Source organism: Temnothorax nylanderi, unplaced genomic scaffold (genome assembly GCF_030848795.1).
Source record: "Temnothorax nylanderi isolate EJ_2023f unplaced genomic scaffold, tnyl_v1.0 TNYL_tig0076_pilon, whole genome shotgun sequence".
NCBI classification, from domain to species: Eukaryota; Metazoa; Arthropoda; class Insecta; order Hymenoptera; family Formicidae; genus Temnothorax; species Temnothorax nylanderi.
Genome location: NW_027249138.1, coordinates 246775 through 264857, shown reverse-complemented (window position 1 = coordinate 264857; position 18083 = coordinate 246775). Strand labels below are relative to the sequence as shown.

The 18083-nt window shown below is 38.3% G+C and overlaps 3 protein-coding genes across 5 annotated transcripts; 2 read left to right on the top strand and 1 right to left on the bottom strand.

Annotated features, from left to right (window-relative positions):
- The first annotated feature begins 5 nt into the window (after positions 1 to 5).
- Positions 6 to 3947, top strand: Adipor (adiponectin receptor). Of its 3 annotated transcripts, none has more exons than XM_071709329.1 (7): positions 6 to 148; positions 990 to 1265; positions 1367 to 1465; positions 1627 to 1798; positions 1961 to 2358; positions 2520 to 2684; positions 2770 to 3947. In XM_071709329.1, exons 2-7 carry the CDS (start codon positions 1020 to 1022, stop codon positions 2902 to 2904), a joined length of 1215 nt encoding a protein of 404 aa, XP_071565430.1. In that variant the 5' UTR covers positions 6 to 148; positions 990 to 1019; the 3' UTR covers positions 2905 to 3947. The 3 variants fall into 3 exon arrangements, with proteins under 3 accessions (XP_071565430.1, XP_071565429.1, XP_071565431.1); XM_071709328.1 differs by lacking the exon at positions 6 to 148 and adding an exon at positions 367 to 504; XM_071709330.1 differs by lacking the exon at positions 6 to 148 and adding an exon at positions 512 to 672.
- A 1519-nt stretch (positions 3948 to 5466) lies between these two features.
- LOC139774235 (transmembrane protein 205) lies at positions 5467 to 15206 on the top strand. Its single transcript, XM_071709338.1, has 4 exons — positions 5467 to 6205; positions 13071 to 13264; positions 13426 to 13589; positions 13735 to 15206. Exons 1-4 carry the CDS (start codon positions 5901 to 5903, stop codon positions 14020 to 14022), a joined length of 951 nt encoding a protein of 316 aa, XP_071565439.1. The 5' UTR covers positions 5467 to 5900; the 3' UTR covers positions 14023 to 15206.
- Positions 14967 to 17715, bottom strand: Wap (DDB1 and CUL4 associated factor wap). The gene is made up of 4 exons (XM_071709331.1): positions 17304 to 17715; positions 16872 to 17155; positions 16243 to 16795; positions 14967 to 16097 (listed from the first exon to the last, which is right to left on the bottom strand). Exons 2-4 carry the CDS (start codon positions 17122 to 17124, stop codon positions 15863 to 15865), a joined length of 1041 nt encoding a protein of 346 aa, XP_071565432.1. The 5' UTR covers positions 17125 to 17155; positions 17304 to 17715; the 3' UTR covers positions 14967 to 15862.
- Positions 17716 to 18083: the final 368 nt, after the last annotated feature.

The window sequence follows — 18083 nt, the reverse complement described above, 5'->3', positions numbered from 1 at the left end:
GTGTGCGAACGTTTACAACGAGACGCGCAGAACGTGATTCTTTTTGAAATAAGTAATCCCAAATCCCAGTATTCTACGGAGAGCCTAAAGAATTTCAGAAGCATGCCCGCGCAAAAGTGAACATTGCAAGAATATCGTCGTGCGACTGGTACGTATACCGGAGGCACGACACGCTCCCGTTGATTTATGACACACACGTCACCGTCGGCTCTGTCGCGGTCGTTCCCCGTGTATTAAATTTCACGCCTGTTGCGCACTTTCACAAATTCACAACGCTTTCATATTTTTTTTTTTCTCTCGTAGCGCAACCTCGCCTAGGGGACGAGACGTGCGTTCGGTTTGGCCCGCGCGACCCGCGACGCGTGATCGTCGGACGAAAGAGAAAAAAGAAACGGAAGCTGCAAACAGGCTGTGAAAGAAGAGAGAAAAAATAATATAACCTCTGTAATCTGTAACCCTCCGACGGAGATTGAAGTCCAAAGTCTGCGCGACTCGCGACGTCCGGTGCGCGCTTTTTTTATCGTGTCTTATGTAATGAGATCAAATAAGATCGCACGTTTACACAGTCGTAACGTCACCGCGCGTCATACCACCGTGACGAAAATTTATATTTGCGTAACGGTGCGTAATTTTTGCTGGACGAGACGCGCGAGGTCGTTCTCCTTTCCGGAGGTGAGCATTTGTTCCAGATTTGTTGACGATTCGCGATTAATCTGACTCGCGTTTCACGATTCATTTACTTGCCGGTCTCTTTGTCATCTTGACACGCGGCTCGGAATGCCATCTAATATTGACAGAGTTGCTCACTTGCTTTTCTTTTTCTCAAACGTGTGTTTATACCGGAAGAAGTGGGATACGTTATCATACAATATGTCATACAATGTATATTACAATCTTTCACTTCAAAGTTTTATAGCGACGTTCATAGATATGGATTTGCAACAAGAACTTGTACCATGGAACTCATACTCTTTTTTTTTTTTTTGCAGACTTGTGGTCAGTCATATTTATTCTGAATCATGGCGCAATACGAAGATGTCATTCTGGAAGCCAAAGAAAAAGAAGACAATTTATCAGTGGATTTAGGAGTGCGACATCGTATCCCATGGAGCGAACGTGTATTGCTAAATAGCGAAATACCTGGTTTACATGAAGTTAAAGAATTGTTAGAGGACGATGACGCGAGTTGCCTCGCGGAAGAGGAGGACGGAGTCGGGTGTCCGTTACCTTCGACGCCGGAAGATGATCATCTTCTGGATTGTGAGGTATGTGCCTTAAAAGAATACATTAAAAGAATATATATGTATACAATTAATGAACGCACACATGATCATACACGGTTACGCATCTATCATTTATATTACAGATGACTGAAGTGTTGAAGGCAGGAGTACTGAGTGATGAAATTGATTTAGGTGCACTAGCGCATAACGCAGCAGAGCAGGCTGAGGAATTCGTTCGAAAGGTAATAGGATATCCAGATATTTACAATGATATATCTTTGCAGTGAGAATATCTTTTCGTTAGATGATAGCAAAAAACTTGCTATAGGGATCAGAGTTAATCTACTTTGTAATATTGTTGACCAGCAAATTACAAATTTAAAGCTGGGGATGTTATTTGTAGGTATGGGAGGCATCATGGAAACAGTGTCACTTCAGAAATCTACCAAGATGGTTGCAAGATAACGATTTCTTACACGCTGGCCACAGGCCGCCATTGCCCTCGTTTTATGCGTGTTTTAAGAGCATTTTTCGAATTCATACAGAAACCGGCAATATCTGGACACATTTATTAGGTACGTTTCTGTCTATTAAAGCGGTATTAAGTGACATAAAATGTATTGATGTGCACTTTCTGGAAAGAAAAGCATATATATGTATATAATAGGGTATTCTTTTAAGTATATTCTGTAAGTTTTGGTTATCAATTTTGCTCATAAAAATATTTTTTTTTACAGGCTGCGTTGCCTTTATTGGTATAGCTATATTTTTTCTATCGCAACCTCCTATAGAAATTCAATTGGAAGAAAAATTGGTATTTGGTACCTTCTTTGCTGGTGCTATACTTTGCCTAGGATTGTCATTTGCCTTTCACACAGTTCATTGCCACAGCGAATGCGTGGGAAAGCTGTTTTCAAAGCTAGATTATTGTGGCATAGCTATGCTTATTATGGGTAGTTTTGTACCATGGCTTTATTACGGATTTTATTGCGACTATCAACCCAAGTTAATCTATCTGTCTGTGGTGGTTGTCCTTGGTATAACCAGTATCGTAGTTTCATTGTGGGAGCGATTTGGCGAACCAAGCTATCGTCCGCTCAGAGCTGGGGTTTTTATGGGTTTTGGACTTAGTGGGGTAAGTTATTTTTTTTTAAATCAGTTATAGCTTAGAATTAAAATAAATTTTAAAACTTATTTATTAAAATTTATCTTAATTCTACATCTATATCATATACGTTTCAACTTGACGTTTTAATTCTGTATCTAATTATATCTTAACTCTATATTTATATATAGGTAATACCAGCTGTACATTATGCCGTCGCCGAAGGTTGGTTCAAGGCGATTAGCCAAGCATCCCTCGGATGGCTAATACTAATGGGATGTTTGTACATATTAGGCGCGTTATTTTATGCTTTAAGGGTACCTGAACGTTTTTTCCCAGGAAAATTCGACATTTGGGTAAGCAATATTAAAATGTCGATTTATAACGACTCGATTTCAGATTATTTGGACGATATCGATATATTATATTTTAATTTTATAGTTTCAGAGTCATCAAATCTTCCATGTATTAGTAATCGCAGCTGCTTTTGTTCATTACCATGGCATTACGGAAATGGCAATGCACAGAATGACAATAGGCGATTGCACAAATCCATCGCAGGTGTTGGCTTTTTAAATCTGCGGGCGTATATCTTCATTTTGTTGATAACTTTCATATTTCATTAATCTAATAAAAAGACTACAAAGATTCCTAAATCTTACACTAGCATATTTGTGCTGTTGAAAGATATGGTAAACCTAGAATGGATATATTTAATTTCAGATTTATGTTAGAATATATTTTAGAATGTGTTGTCGTTTATTTAATTGTATTATTATATTTTATTAATTTTTAACAGCTGGAAGTTATTTTTTGAAGATATCTATGTGACAGGAATTTGATGTAATTCATTTTTTGCAAAATTTCTAGGGAATTTATTAAAAAAAACGGGAATATTGTGGAATTAATAAAAATTATACAAATCTTAATAGGAGATTTCAGTGATTTTGTAAAATTTTGAGCTTTGTCAGTGAAATTGTGAGTTAAGATTTTTATTAATTTATATATAAATTAATAAATATTATATTTACAATTTATATTTATGAATTAATAAAATATATTTCTGATTTATATTTATAAATTATATTTATAGTTATAAATTATGTTTATATTATATTTATAATTTTTATTCCACAATATCTCCTTTTTCGTGGATTTCCTAGAGATTTTGCAAAAAATGAATTACCCGAAATTCCTGTGACATTTATACATATATTTGCAAGCTGTTTGATATTGTTGAGTTTATTTAAACTTTCTTTAAAATTAATGCAATTTGGATATATATTGATATGTGATTGATATACTTCTTTATAATTGAACAAATTAGACATCAATAAAACCTTATACATATATACAGGAACTTTCAATGCACACATAATTACGTTGAAATACAATATATTCAAACTGGAATTTTCTGAATTTCCCTAAATACGAGATGCAAAAGTCTACATATCATTAAAAGATACAATCTATCGAATTCGGATACTATAAATGAAATGGAATTCCCACAGAAGTATACAATGTAAGGTTAAATGGCCATGTATTACTTATTTTTAGATTTTGGAAGTTATCTTGTAAATTATATGAATATTTAGATATATATATATTTTTCCTTATAATTTGCTCTTTATTCATTTGCGTCCATATGTTATATTATAACCATAGCAAAACAACCAAAACATTTTAATTATAATTAAATTATTAATTATTATTAGAAAAGATTAAATTCAGAGCGTTTTTGGATTATTAAAAATATCCAAGCATTAGTTGCATCTAGTTAGGCACTTTGATAAAAAGAGATAAATTATTTGTTTTTTATGTAAAATTTATTCAATACTTATAATATGCAAGACGAAATACAGACGATAGGCAACGAAAACAAAACGCGTGTGACTAAGATTTAGGAAGCAACGGTTGCTATATGAACGATTTTGTAGCATAAGTTCTATAAGTAGCATAAAATCTATAATATATTTTGAACAAAGTCATTGTTAAAATAATATATGAAAGTTTGTTTATATACTATCATTTTATATATATTATACATATGTGATGTACCAACCTAATTTTTTCAAATGCATTTTTTATTTTCCAATTTGTATACCGTATTCAAAGTTCTTAATGTATAGAATTCTAGATTATATATCTATATATATATATATATATATATCAGATGTATCAAAAAGATTTTATATATAAAAGGACTCTGAAAGGAAGGGAAAGAGACAGTGTTTAATCTTTGAATTGAACATAACTAACTTATATTTCAGGATTTAATTAATTATATCACACTGTCACTCAGTTGCTATTCCTAATGAATCCTGGTTCCTAATGATTTTTATTATTTTTTAAATCGCTGAATCCGCGGAATACTTTAATGTACAATACTCCGAATGGAGTTTATTATATTTATCGCCTTTATATAATAGCATTATTTTAGAAAAAATGAGGGAAGATGTCGATAGAAATTATGAAATGGCTATAATTAAGGTATTATTTGATAAGTTAATTACTGATTAAGTTAATCACTGATTCATCGGAGTTTGATCGAATAATGTCTATTTCTATCAATGCAGATGAACTTTAACCTCGGTTTAATTACTTTTTATCTTTTTCTGATTCTTAAAATAGAAAAAGATAAAAATAAGTTAAATGAAAACAATGAATATAAGTCACCTCTCTTAAATTGAAGAGCATCATCCGCAAGACGTAAAGCGATTTACTTCACTCTGAATTGTCTCTTCTAAGTTTTTTTTTAAGATATCGAAAGACGCACATATTGCAATTCTCACTCAATATTTTATCTAAATATTTTTGAAACAAGGTAAGTTACATACATTATTTTCAAATTCATTTTGGAGCGAAGCAATATACGCGCGCGCGTGCACATGCACAGAGATATGCGCTGATAATAGTAAAAATAATATTTCTAATGTTATAACTGTTACCTAGTACTATGTTATCATTGTGTATTAATAATATAATATATACAGCAAAAATGGAATATCATGAATTAATATTTAGCAAATGTTTCCCAGGATTCGGTTTCGGAATTTTTCGGGTGAAGGTTCCCGAGCGAGGACTCGTTAGGCTTCCCTCCTCTTCCTCGCAGGAAAATCCACTCGTTCCTTAACCCTTCCGTATATCTTCGACGGTGGAAGGGAACGGAGAGAATGACATAAAGGTGAAGCGGCATCGAGACGTAGCGCACTCTACGGCGGCCAGAAGAGAGAGAGAGAGAGAGAGAGAGAGAGAGAGCGAGCGTCGAATATATTTTTTCTTTACTTTCTCCCTCTGCCGCGTTGCGCGATTCAACGTCATTCAACGTCATTAGCAACCACCCTCGCCTCGCGAGGAAGCCGGCACGTCGCAGACACGTTCAGTCCACGCCACGAGACGGAGATCGTCGGACGCACGTACGAAGGTGTAAGATCCGTCCTGCCCGGTCCCCATTCGAAGATCAGTCGTCCTCCGAACGCGTTCCTCCATTCGAGGACCAGAGAAGCACAGAAGGTCGAGAGATAGCCAAAGAAGCTGATTGTACGCTCGACGATATCGCAGATCGGGACGCAATGTGTGTTCGTACGCTGGTGGGTAACGAGACGAGCGAGCCGATCGCGCCGACCACCGACTCGAAGCAGTCCAGCAAGACGTCCCGTGCCAAGGAGAAGTACATGAGGCTCTACGAGGAGATGCTGGAGAAGGAGGAGCTCCAGCGTCGGCGGGCAAAGGAGGAGGAGGAGGAGGAGGATGAGGACACGCTCTACCTGTCCGATCTGGCCGACGACGTCCTGGTCGCCAGCACTAATCACTACAGTCTAATGCTGAAGAAGCTGTCCACGTACTACGAGGTCGTGCGCCGCTCCAAGGCGTTCAAGTAAGTATAAGCGATCCCTCCGCCGTGATTTTCAGCGTAAAAGTTGACCTGGAGAAACGGAAAGGTTGATCCTTTGTACGAAGACGAAGATCTCGTCAGGTCTCTTTGACTCTCGTCTCATCTGTTGTGCTTCGCTTTCTTCCACCGTATAGGTTTCCGCGACGGCAGATCTGGGTTCCACTGGGAGTTAGCATAGGCGCACGTGAGTTTCCTGGAGTTCGCGCGAGGTCCTTACACCCGTGGGGACACGCCACTCGCGGACGTAGCTTTCCACGGCAGATTATTCGCGCTTGCTAATTTCACAGGCGAAAGTATTGTGTATTTATGTCATTCGCAGAGACGTACGGTCTTTGAAGCTATACGAGATCTACGTACATACATCTTTTACCTGTTTTTGGGAAGTTCTGATAACAAAGCATCATTACCATATGGTTTTTTAGGCACGATTTGCAAGAACTCGATATACGCAGTGTCTTCGCATATACGACGTTCTTGCAGATCGAAATTGTTTCACCATAGCCGCCTTCGCGTTCTCGTTACATTACTTGTTACCCGAGACGCATATCGGTGTATCAATGAACGCGGACAATACGTGTAACGTAACGCAACACATGGAAATAATCTCGATATATTTCCTTTGGGTATACTTTCTCTCCGTATAACGTATGCTTCAGTGTTTTTATGGAAGGTAGTTTATATCTTTATAATCAAGAGCGACTGTCTTCGTGACATTAACTTCAAATTTATCGAGCAAACTCACAGCGATGCTGTAATATAAAATTTTGATGATAAAGCCGTCTGGTGCGTATCTCGAGGAGCAAAGGTTCGCCGCGGTTCGGAGCAAAATAGGAGCGCGACTCCGGTTGGTAATTCACTTTTTTTTTCACTATTATCTCTAAGCAAAAGGTCAGATCTCCAATTTCCTATGATGTATCTTACATTAGAAATGAGATAAGAAGTAACATAGTAAGAAATAAAATAATATCGCGAATAGATATATCAGGAGCCGAGGTAGAAGGGAGAGTCCGATCTTCAAGTCTCTTAAGGCCCCCGCACAATGAAAAATATATAAGGAACAAGGAACAGATATTATAGCGATTAGGAATAAGAAATCAGGGATAAAGCTGGTGCAACGCATTAATACACGGCTTCCGATAGGTTAAAAATCTATTGCCTGTGTTTTTCATCGTGCATCCAACTTTATTCTCCATCGCTTTGATAATCTAAACGGATGTTCGGCGAACATTTTAATACGGCGTACGATGAGGTTTAATTATTTCTGATATCAGTTGATAACAGCTTCTGATGGTTCATCTAAGTGATAACGCACGAGTATATGTTTCTTTAATTTTATCGAACTAGATCATCGCTCTGGAACATCAAAAATCACTCATTGCCGATGCAGGATGTATGTGCAGTATGTGCACTAAGTCTCAGAACGTTTTTAATTGAAATTGAATTTCAGGTAATTCATAAAACACCCCAATCAATGGATGATGTAAGTCGAGACTGATGACGCGCAATCTGTTTCGTTTGAAAATCTTCCGTGTTTTCGCGATAAATCATTCGAGCACGTATGACGCACTTATCGTACCTCGTACTCGTAGCTCTTTTCCATTTGCACGACTTATCTACGTCAGTCGACGCTCGTCTTTAGTCTATTTCCGAGTTGTTACGACAGCAATGCTCAATTGGTCTACGGACAAAAAAGTTTCGTTATCTATAAGAAGATCGAAGCATCCATCATTTGATGTATCTTTTACATCTAACGAGATCAGATATATCTTTTAAGAAGAGATCAAATTAGCCTTGCTTCAAAAATCTATTATAATTGTTTCAATTCTTTTATACTCTTGTATATACATCTTTATAAAAATTAAAATTTACAAGTAGAGATATTTCTATTTTTAAAGACCTAAAAATAATGTTGCAAATGGCCCATTATTTTTGCCAAAAGTTTGCGCTAATGTCACGTGAATAAGTTTTTTTTCCCCGATGTCAATGCTTGCGCGTTTCTTCTTTACTAGATATTTTTAAAACTGTCTGAGTTCCAACGTCACGCTTGAAAGAAAAGGAAAAATTTTACAGATCTCCGCAAATCCGCTTAACTCGACAGAAAGATAGATGCATCGATAATGTAATGCTTCAGTAATCCCCGTGTAATATATCGCAGGCTTTATTTTTCGTTAATTATAATCAAGTTCCATGTATAATGGAGAGAGACTGCATGAGTAAATCTATCTGTCGATCGGCGCAATTATTCCGGGCGTTAACACCAGACGTCCATAATTAGCCGATCAAGTAATTACGTGTCTACGGCGCGTCTCGTGGTGGGAACACAGGCCGATGACTGCGTCCGTGCCGCGCAATCGTACTTACGTTCTCTCGGATAGAGACGAACGAATGGAACAATACAGCCTTGTAAAGGATGTAACGTGAACTCAAGCTTCTTTCACGCATTCTCATGCCTCATGCGGCCATGCGTGGCCTTATCCGATTTCAGATTCGTCAGTCTTCTTTTTCGTCGCGTTCCGAATTCTCTTAGGATATTTATATTTCACATCAGGTATCTCTTTTTATATCCTCCATCTATAATGGATAGAATTATATCTATAAATAGCACATTTAAAATGAGATTTTCTTCTTTTCACAAAAACGGATGCAGTCTGAGCCGACGATCTTCTGGATATAGTGTCCTCGCTGAATCAGGCTGCCTCATTGCAATTATATTTTAAATTATATTTTATTACAAGGATGCATGTATAATTTGGCACAAGGACGCAGTTATGATTTCTATTGCGTAACGGCGGCAATCCAAATGCAGTTTAATAGCACATTAAATTTCTTTATCGAGTACTTCCATTACGTTAATCGTTATATCGCAAATTAACATCTTTTTCGGTAATACATGGTAATGCGCGCACTTTTCGCGCGCGAGGCGTCGGTAATTCTTGTTTGCACAAGCATAATGGAAGATAATGGACTTCCTCTCGCGCGCTGGAATTGCATACGTGTGCATTCTCGGGCCTGGCAACACGACTCCAATAAAAAAGATATAATTACAGACCCCGGGTACCGTGGGCGGCAGCCGCAAAAACTCGTTCGTGATACAAAGGCGTAGGGAATATCTCGTCGGGAAGTTCTTTATTAAACGGCCCGGTCTCCGGTTGATCGATTATTCGAGCGATCATTCCCGAAAATGCAGCCTCGAAGTTGTCCATCATCTCTAATAATTACTTTTTCGCGAAACGGTTACGCTGATGCTTCTTTAATGGTTGCCAATTAGCCGATCAAAGAAGAGCGATCGCGTCGTTATACTCATATTTTACGATGCATCATAAATTTTGCATTTTCGAAACACGAAGATGCTGCGACCACGCATAAATAAATCTGCCGGTTAAAACGAAACCGTGTCCGAATTTCTCTTTGCGCTCCGTTCACGCGAGCCTAATTAACGGCTTGATATTATCAGTGTATTAGTAATAACCGATCATTCGATAACCGGTGACACACGACTGCAAATTTCAAGGATTTCTTTTTATAGAAATTTCTCTCTAAGCGGACGAGCAAACGAGTTCAGGAGGATTTATGCCAGGAGACATGTCTAACACATTCTATTTGCCACATCGTGTGGCTCGGCTTGGTAAATCGCCAAGTTGGGCACACCTTTCGCATCTTCAAAAGAATCCGCAAATGAAGCTTGACTACACGATTTTTGTTCGTTTTGCGATGTTCCGTTATGCCGCGCAGCCGGCGTTTCCATTAGGACCACGCCACGGGGTATTTAACATTTTTATTCTTTTTATGCAAATCACTCGGCTTGCTGGTCCATCATTTATGCATCATTCATTCTACTTATTTATCTACAATTAATTAATTTATTAAATCCTTAATTATAGTCCTACCTGAATACCCTTAGTAAACTTTTAATAGCTATATTTTCCTTTTCTTTGTATTTTAGACGTTTCTTCAATATGTTGTATTACATTGAAATTAATTTAATACGTATTTACCCTACACAGGGAAATCGGGCGCTTGGCAACTGCGACAAGCTTGTTTAGAATCAAGTTACATCTCGGCATTAACTCAACGATGTTCAACAGCGATAAAACGCAGGGACCGGACGCGTGCAATAGAGATTCGCGCGTATCGCTTCACGTCATTAATAAAATCAGAGGACTGATTTTGCAGATCATATACGCGTGGCCGCGATCTAAGCGACGGGTAGTCGTGCGTGCCTTCTCGCACGTTTCCCCAGTGCCGCTTGATAATGCCACGCTCCGCTCGAATGCACCTACACGTGAATACGCGCGCACACATAGGTGCGTTTAGCACGTCGAATTACGGCCGTGTATCCGGACCCCGACCCTCGATTCTCCCTTTCGCGGATCCTCTGTCGCACACGAGAACGGAAAGTATTTTAAATAGAGAGAACAGCTTCCTTCCCTCTCGTCGACGAAGTTAAAAATGGGAAAAAAGCAGAAAATAAGAAATAGGAAGAATATAGAAAGAAGCTAATAAATAAGAGTTGGAAAAACGGAAAATCGAATAATCTATCGCGAATATATATAACAACGAAATTAACGAATACGCATTTACTTACAATAAGAAAGAGAGACAAAGAGTGAGATATAATGTGTATATATATAGCTAAAATTATCTGGGATTCTAATGATTATGGAAAGGAATTAACAAAAAATATCAAAGTCCGTAGAAGATTGCAAGATGTACGGAACATATACATTGCAATGTATTGCAAGTTTTCGGGTAATCTGTGCACAATAAATCTGATTAATCTTATTAATCAAATCTTTATATCATTAACACGTCTGCCTCGAGACGTAAATTTAGATGTATTGTGCGCTTATCGTGACCGATTTAAAAAAAGGTGAAACCTAAGAAAGAAAAAAGTGTTCGTGCGGTAGACGTGGCGCAAAATGCTCGGTGGGCAAAAATTTTCGCTTCTCGTGCACCCGTTCGTGACGAAATTTCGATTTTGTAATCCCGAGGAGGCAGCTGCACGGGAGATTGACAAGCGCGAAATTGTCCGTGCCGACGACTTCTGACTGACCTCGGAGTGGTTAATCGACGGGGATCGACAATCAATGCGAGCACGCGCGTGGTATTATCACAGATGTTTCTTATCAAGTCAATCGAGAACAAGTTGCCAGATGAATTTCTCTCTTTCTCTCTCTCTCTCTCTCTCTCTCTCTCTCTCTCTCTCTCTCTCTCTCTCTCTCTCTCTCTCTCTCTCTCTCTCTCTCTCTCTCTCTCTCTCTCTCTCTCTCTCTCTCTCCCTCTCTTTCGGCGACTGCTGCACTCCTCGTGATTTTATTTGCAAATGTGAAATTAGTCCAAGGATATGAAACACGTCTGTATTGATTTACGTCGGCTCTCTTATCTGGTAAACGAAAGAGAGTAATTTGCTCGTCGCGAGAGTATCTCTTGCGTTTGCCCATGCAATATTGACTCTATTGCGCAAATTACACGTCGGAAAAGTTTACACACTTTATACAAATATGTTTGTACAACGAAGCGTGGCATTATCGAGCTTCCTTACGATTTGCGCCTGGAAAATTTCGCAAATCGCTCTCCGTCGATCGTTGAACGTGAATAAGAACGTGTAAGAAGAACTTCGCCGTTGAGGATACAAACGACATTGAATAATAATTATTTGTTATTGTTTGTTGTATGATTGATGAACAAACAGAGACGCTTAAGGCCGTCACAGGCGATAACTTCGTGTCAAACTTGGTGCAGTCGTACCTGCATGAACAATATAATAATAAATCACGCGTTAATTATCGCAATGAGACAAGCAGTTGATTCGCGTACAAAATAGAATGGGATCAATTTGAATACGTATTTTGCTTTTCAATAAAATATAAAGAATTTGAATTGAACGGAAACGCATTCTCGTTTGCGTTCTCGACTTGTTGCCAAAAACAGGATGACACCTCGGGGTGTACAACCGGTAATCTTTCATAAATCTGCACGTAAGACACTTCGGAGAATTTCGAGAAAAGGTCACGCACGCGCGTGCATGCTCATGTAAGATGTGAAGGAATTATTTCTTTCTCGTTTTTTTTTAACATGCCGCAGGCAGCATACGTCTGGTCTCAGCGGGAAGCGCCTGATGATTTAATAACGGTTTGTCCAGCTTCTCACGTTATCCTTTTCAACATCCACGTCATACGGAATATAAATAATAATTATATTCTCCCGATATCTCGCTCATGCAATGTTCTTGAAATAGTCCTCTATCTCTTTATGCATTTTATCGCGTCAAATCGATGATAATAGATATAATAATTATAGTAGAAGATAATATGATGCAATATTATGTTTTACACGTGAAATTCATCAGTTCGATTCATAGATGCAGACGAATCTATATGAGTCAATCGTGATTGCTTATATTGGTAGTGAAGGAGCAAAGCACTCCCAAGTCTCGGCGAATTTATACGACGTTGACGTCACGCATAAATCAGTTCTAAATGAGACGCGCCGCGGAGATTACTTAACGGAGACTTGCACGTGATGAAAATTAAACCGGTCGTTGACTGTGTGTCCCAAGTCCATGTATGGCTCTATGGTTCAAGGTACTCCGCGAATTATCTAACACGGCAATCTTCTGTTGATGGCGATATCGCGCGTATCTCGCAAAAATTTTCATTAAATTTATCAGCGAGTTTTCCAGCGGCGAAAAGAGATCTGACGTCGATCGAGTCTAAATTGTACAGTGATAGAAGTTTATCAATCTTTTATGAAGATGTCAATTTTCTTCAATTGACATCACCATAAAATTGTCCCCACAATTGATGAGAGATCAAGATTTATTAAATCTGTAATTGTCGTTTTGCAGGATCCTCTTTTACACGACGCAACCCGCGCACGTAATCACGATCGCCGCGGTCTTATTTGTCACAACGGTTCTCTTTCCAATCAAGGGAAGAGTACAGGTCTCTAGTCATCCTTACTCAAGAATGATGTCCTTCATTTATCTCGCATCCTTTGTCATACATTTTGGTGCTCAAATCTGGATGACTTTCGTATCAGGTATGTATATCTATGTAAATAATTAAGAAATACTGGCAATGAGTATATATTTGAATAAAACGCAGTAAATCAAGAGATTACTTCGTTCTCTAATTGATTTAAATTTCTTTCTTGATTTTTAAGTTGACTTTCTCTGAAATGATATATGGATTTACTTACAGGTCTATCTTTGTACTTTGCATTGCCACGGCATGCATTCGGTGAAGTGCAGCGCGTTCTATTTCCAAGATACTTCACGATTAACGCGTGTCTGAGTCTCATCACGCTCCTCATATTCGTCAAGCATCATCCGGCGCATACATGGGACGCTGAAATTGGTGTTCAGGTAAGCAGATAGGCTTGACATGTTTGATGTTAAAAAAGTGAGATATATAATTTGATTTTCTCTGCAACTTACTTTTCATTTAATCTTAAATAAATTTAATAAAGATTCTCAGAGAAGTAAAAGTGAAACTCGTGTTACGCCGCAGGTTGGTGCAATGTCCGGGGCCTTTTTCTTGGAACTGCTGATACGCCTCTACCTGACACCTCCGCTTCTCCAGCTGATTGTGCAAAAAAACAACTTCGAACGCGCGGTGGGCGTCGGCAACGAGATAGGCCGTCACAATCCTGGGCCGCTCAAAAACTGCACGCATTACTTGAAGATCCACCGAGCGTTTCGCCGAGTGCACGTATGCATAGCCATGGGAAACATGCTCACTATGGCGTGTACGGTACTTCATCTCTATTATATAGCAAGCAAATTATGTGCTTTGTAAGAACAATTAGCTTTTGGTCATAAAATTTACATGCGTATTAGTTCGTGAGCTCAAAGAAGTCCTCGCAAAAGAACATCTAGATGTAATAGAATCTAGGAAATATTAATTTTGAAAAAAGCGTTAGTGGTAGTACATTAGTACGATGGTAACGGAAGTCTAAAATGCACCGGAATATTCAGTCCTGATGGTGCAAGATGCGATTTTTCCTGCCATTAAAGTTACTTGCAACAAGTTAGACTGTATAACGAGTCTTTCAGTGCAGCTGCCTTGTATTTTAAACCTCGAGGATTTATCGAGGTATATTAGTGTATGTACTACTAATCTGAACTTACTCTATGTTAAAGTAGAGTAAGCGTTCAGATGATTGTAATAGACATTTGCATGATGTAAGTCACTCTGTGACTTATCCTCAGAGCTGGACTAGCCAATCAGAAGAGAATCAAGCTAAGACGAAGGTAAAAGACCAGTTTTAACATTTCTCACAAATATGATCTGCTTACAATTTGTTGGTAGTGCTGTATAAATTATTGCTGAAAGTAGTGGGAAACGCGTGCATGTAATTTGTGAGAATGTCTAGAGATTGAGTGGACGTAATTTATTCATCGGCACACGAAGTGGTCGATGCTTCTATGTAAATAATATACATATATCTCGTATGAAAATATATCGATTTAATTGTACGACTTAGGATGAACATATAAAATATTTTTATACGTGTATTTTTTTCTTATAAGTTTTAAGGCATGAATTCTTGCCGAAGCGTGTTAATTAAACTCTTGCATTAAAAATGTATTGATAATTAGATCAAGGTATCTTATCTGCGATGGAAAATTGTGGCTTGATAATATTTAGAAATTTTTCAAGAATATTTTAGATCGAATTGCTTCGCGATTATAAGATCGTCGTTATTACATTGGATGCAATAAAAGTACATTTACTCTGTATCAGAGTTAATGATATTTATTGAGATTGCACACTAAAATGATCGTATAGACATAAATGTAGCAGTGCTATCAATATAGATGAAAAAACGAAGGAATGAATCATTTTATATTAATTGAGTGAATTACCGTCTCATACACACACTCCATTACTGTAAATAACTGCATTCTGTTCACTTAACATTTGTAAATTATATGATATCTCATATAATAATATATGAGTATGTAATCTTTTTTTTATAATTTTGTCTTATTAATTACTGATATACCTTCCCATAAATACCAACTCTAATCGAATATTTATGTAATACATCTTACATTGTCAATGAATACTATATGATAGATGATGTAAATTAAATTGCGAGTCTAATATTTCTATCAATGACAATATAATCGTCGAGTACATGGTATATACGTACGGTGTCATTGTATAATATATATTTTCATATATCAAAAATTTACATCTATATAAAAATCTGTACATTGTATACTAAAAATTGTAATCACATGTCATGATCACATTCTATAAATTAATTAATGCTACAATCTAAAGATCCAATCTGATTGCTATAATAACTGTAAAATTGTAAATGTTTCCTTTGCCTATACGTAATTTAAGAATGACATGACATTAAAATGATTGACGCCTAATTAATTACACATTAATATAACTTAAGCATCCATAATCTTGGGAAACAATTCCTAATATACTATTAAGTTCATATTTTTATAAACATATATACAGTTGTGTGAAACGCATCAAATGAAACATTTTATTGTTATTGTATCCAGGACAGGCTACATATGTCTCTTACGTTAATGATAAAAAAAGACTTACTCCAGTAGCATCTGTTCGAACATCCCGAGATAAAATTAATGCGTTTCGATAGAGAAGACATTTATACTCGAAGAATCTCGGCCGCTTTATTGTAACAAATGGCTATCCAGTCGGGCTGCGTGGCGCCCCATTGAATCTGATTGACCTCGCCTTCCGCGGCAGTATAAGCGAGTATAGGATCTTCGATTGCTCGCGGCATTTGTTGAATATCCCAGATTAAGGCTTGATGATCGTCGCCGGCTGTGCAAATGTGACAGGACGAATGCGGAGCCCAGGCTATTCCGTTAACGCTGGCTCTGTAATTAAAAGAAAAGAAATTTATCCAAGAAACTCCTTAAAAGAACCCAGTATAACAAGTGAGATATCCCTTTTAATAAATTATTTATAAATAACAATTATGACTGCAAATAGGTGGTTAATATTGAACCGTTTTATACTGACCTGTGATTGTTCAATCTCGCGACTGGCGTGCACGGCACACGAACGTCCAGAATGATAACTTCGCACGCGTCCATCGCCACGGTAGCGAGATAATTGGGATCCTGCTTGTTCCACGCCAATCGTAACAGCGGAGTGTGCTGCGGATCCTCATATATTATCGTCGAATGCTCCAAGTGTCGTAGATCGAACATCCTGACGGATCCGTCGGCGCCGACGGAAGCGAACATGTCGCGGCCACCCCCGGCACGGCTAAACGCGATATCGTACACTTCCTTGTCGTGCGCGATCAGCTGCGTCTTCACGTGACCGGTGACCATGTTTACTCTGCCCAGAACCTGCCCCGTCTCCAGTCCCCAGATAGTACAGGTAGTGTCTATGCTGGAAGTCCCGATTAGATTCGGATCCACCTCATTCCAGTCAAAAGACGTGAGCGGCGCGCAGAAATCTGAGTTCTTATTGTTGTTCAGGACACACTCCAGACGAGTCTCAGGCTCCGCAGCACGCCACACCCTCAAATAGTCACCGGACGTGGCGAGAAGATCGGGAAACTGACCTGGCAAGTATTCATTCAATTGATTATTGACACAGATCGATCCAAAATGATTGAAAATACAGGAACAAACGAGTACCTTTGCTATCTGGAATCCACATAATTTTGGTCGTTGGATAAGGGTGGTCGAATGTACTTTTAGCACTGAACTCAGACGTTTCTTCGTCCAGAGAAACAATTTGTACTTTATTGTTGTACTCCTCCACAAAGCTTCCCAGTGCTAGACGAAACCTCTTGTCGGGTCTCACCGACCAGTTCATGCTATATAACGGCCATGGGGCTTCGTACTTGTAGATTTCTTTTCGCTTCGGTGGCACGTTATGCATAGCCATGATTGCGCCTGATACTTCTGCCTCTGTCGCACTAAAGATCGTTTAACATTAATTTCACAATTTCAGAAACATTTAATAGAATGTAAATGATATCCTTCTTTCATGAGAGAAGTAAAATTTATTAAATTTAGGTAAATTAAAATCTTAATCCAATTGATGAGAAAACTTGTCGGCCTAACCTGTGATAATTGTATGTTGCAGGAAAATTGATAACCGAGAGAATAATCTGACTGCCAGGAACTTAAATCTCCACGTCCATCATATCGCTGGGAAAATCATCCAGAGAAGACATAAAGGTCCACGTAAATATCGTGTCTATGATAAAAGCCGCGGAAGACCAAATGAAGAAAGTTCAGAACGCTCCCGGAAACACGTAGCTGATACTCCGAATATAAAATAACAGTCTATGGAAAATCGCAGTCGAATACAACTGTGAAATCTTTCGAATTTGTTTGACAGATCTCGAATTAGCCGCAGCTTTCTATAATTAGGAAAACTATACCGAATCCCACAGATAACATAGCGTTTTACCGTGCTTGGTAAACACCACGTAAACACTATACACACCACCAATACTGTGCGACACTGTGCGTTCTGTAGATCGATTATCTACTGTATATATATATATATATATATACATCATATATACGAATAAGATTGTGATTGGGCGCGTTCAGCAGACCAAGCCGCTCAGTAGCAGTCGAACATGATTGGCTCTTACTTTTAGAACCAACCAATCAAATCGAACGATTGAAAACAGCGCTTATAAGCGTGAGCGCTTAGGCCCGGTCTACAATGACTGTGTTTACATGACACCGTTAATCGGGTTTTATAACATCGGTAGTTGTCAGGAAGACCAATCGTAATCATTCTTCAGAAGAATGGAATAGCTGTGATTGACCGGCCTAAGAACTACCGATGTTATAAAACCCGATTAACGGTGCCGTGTAAACGGAGTC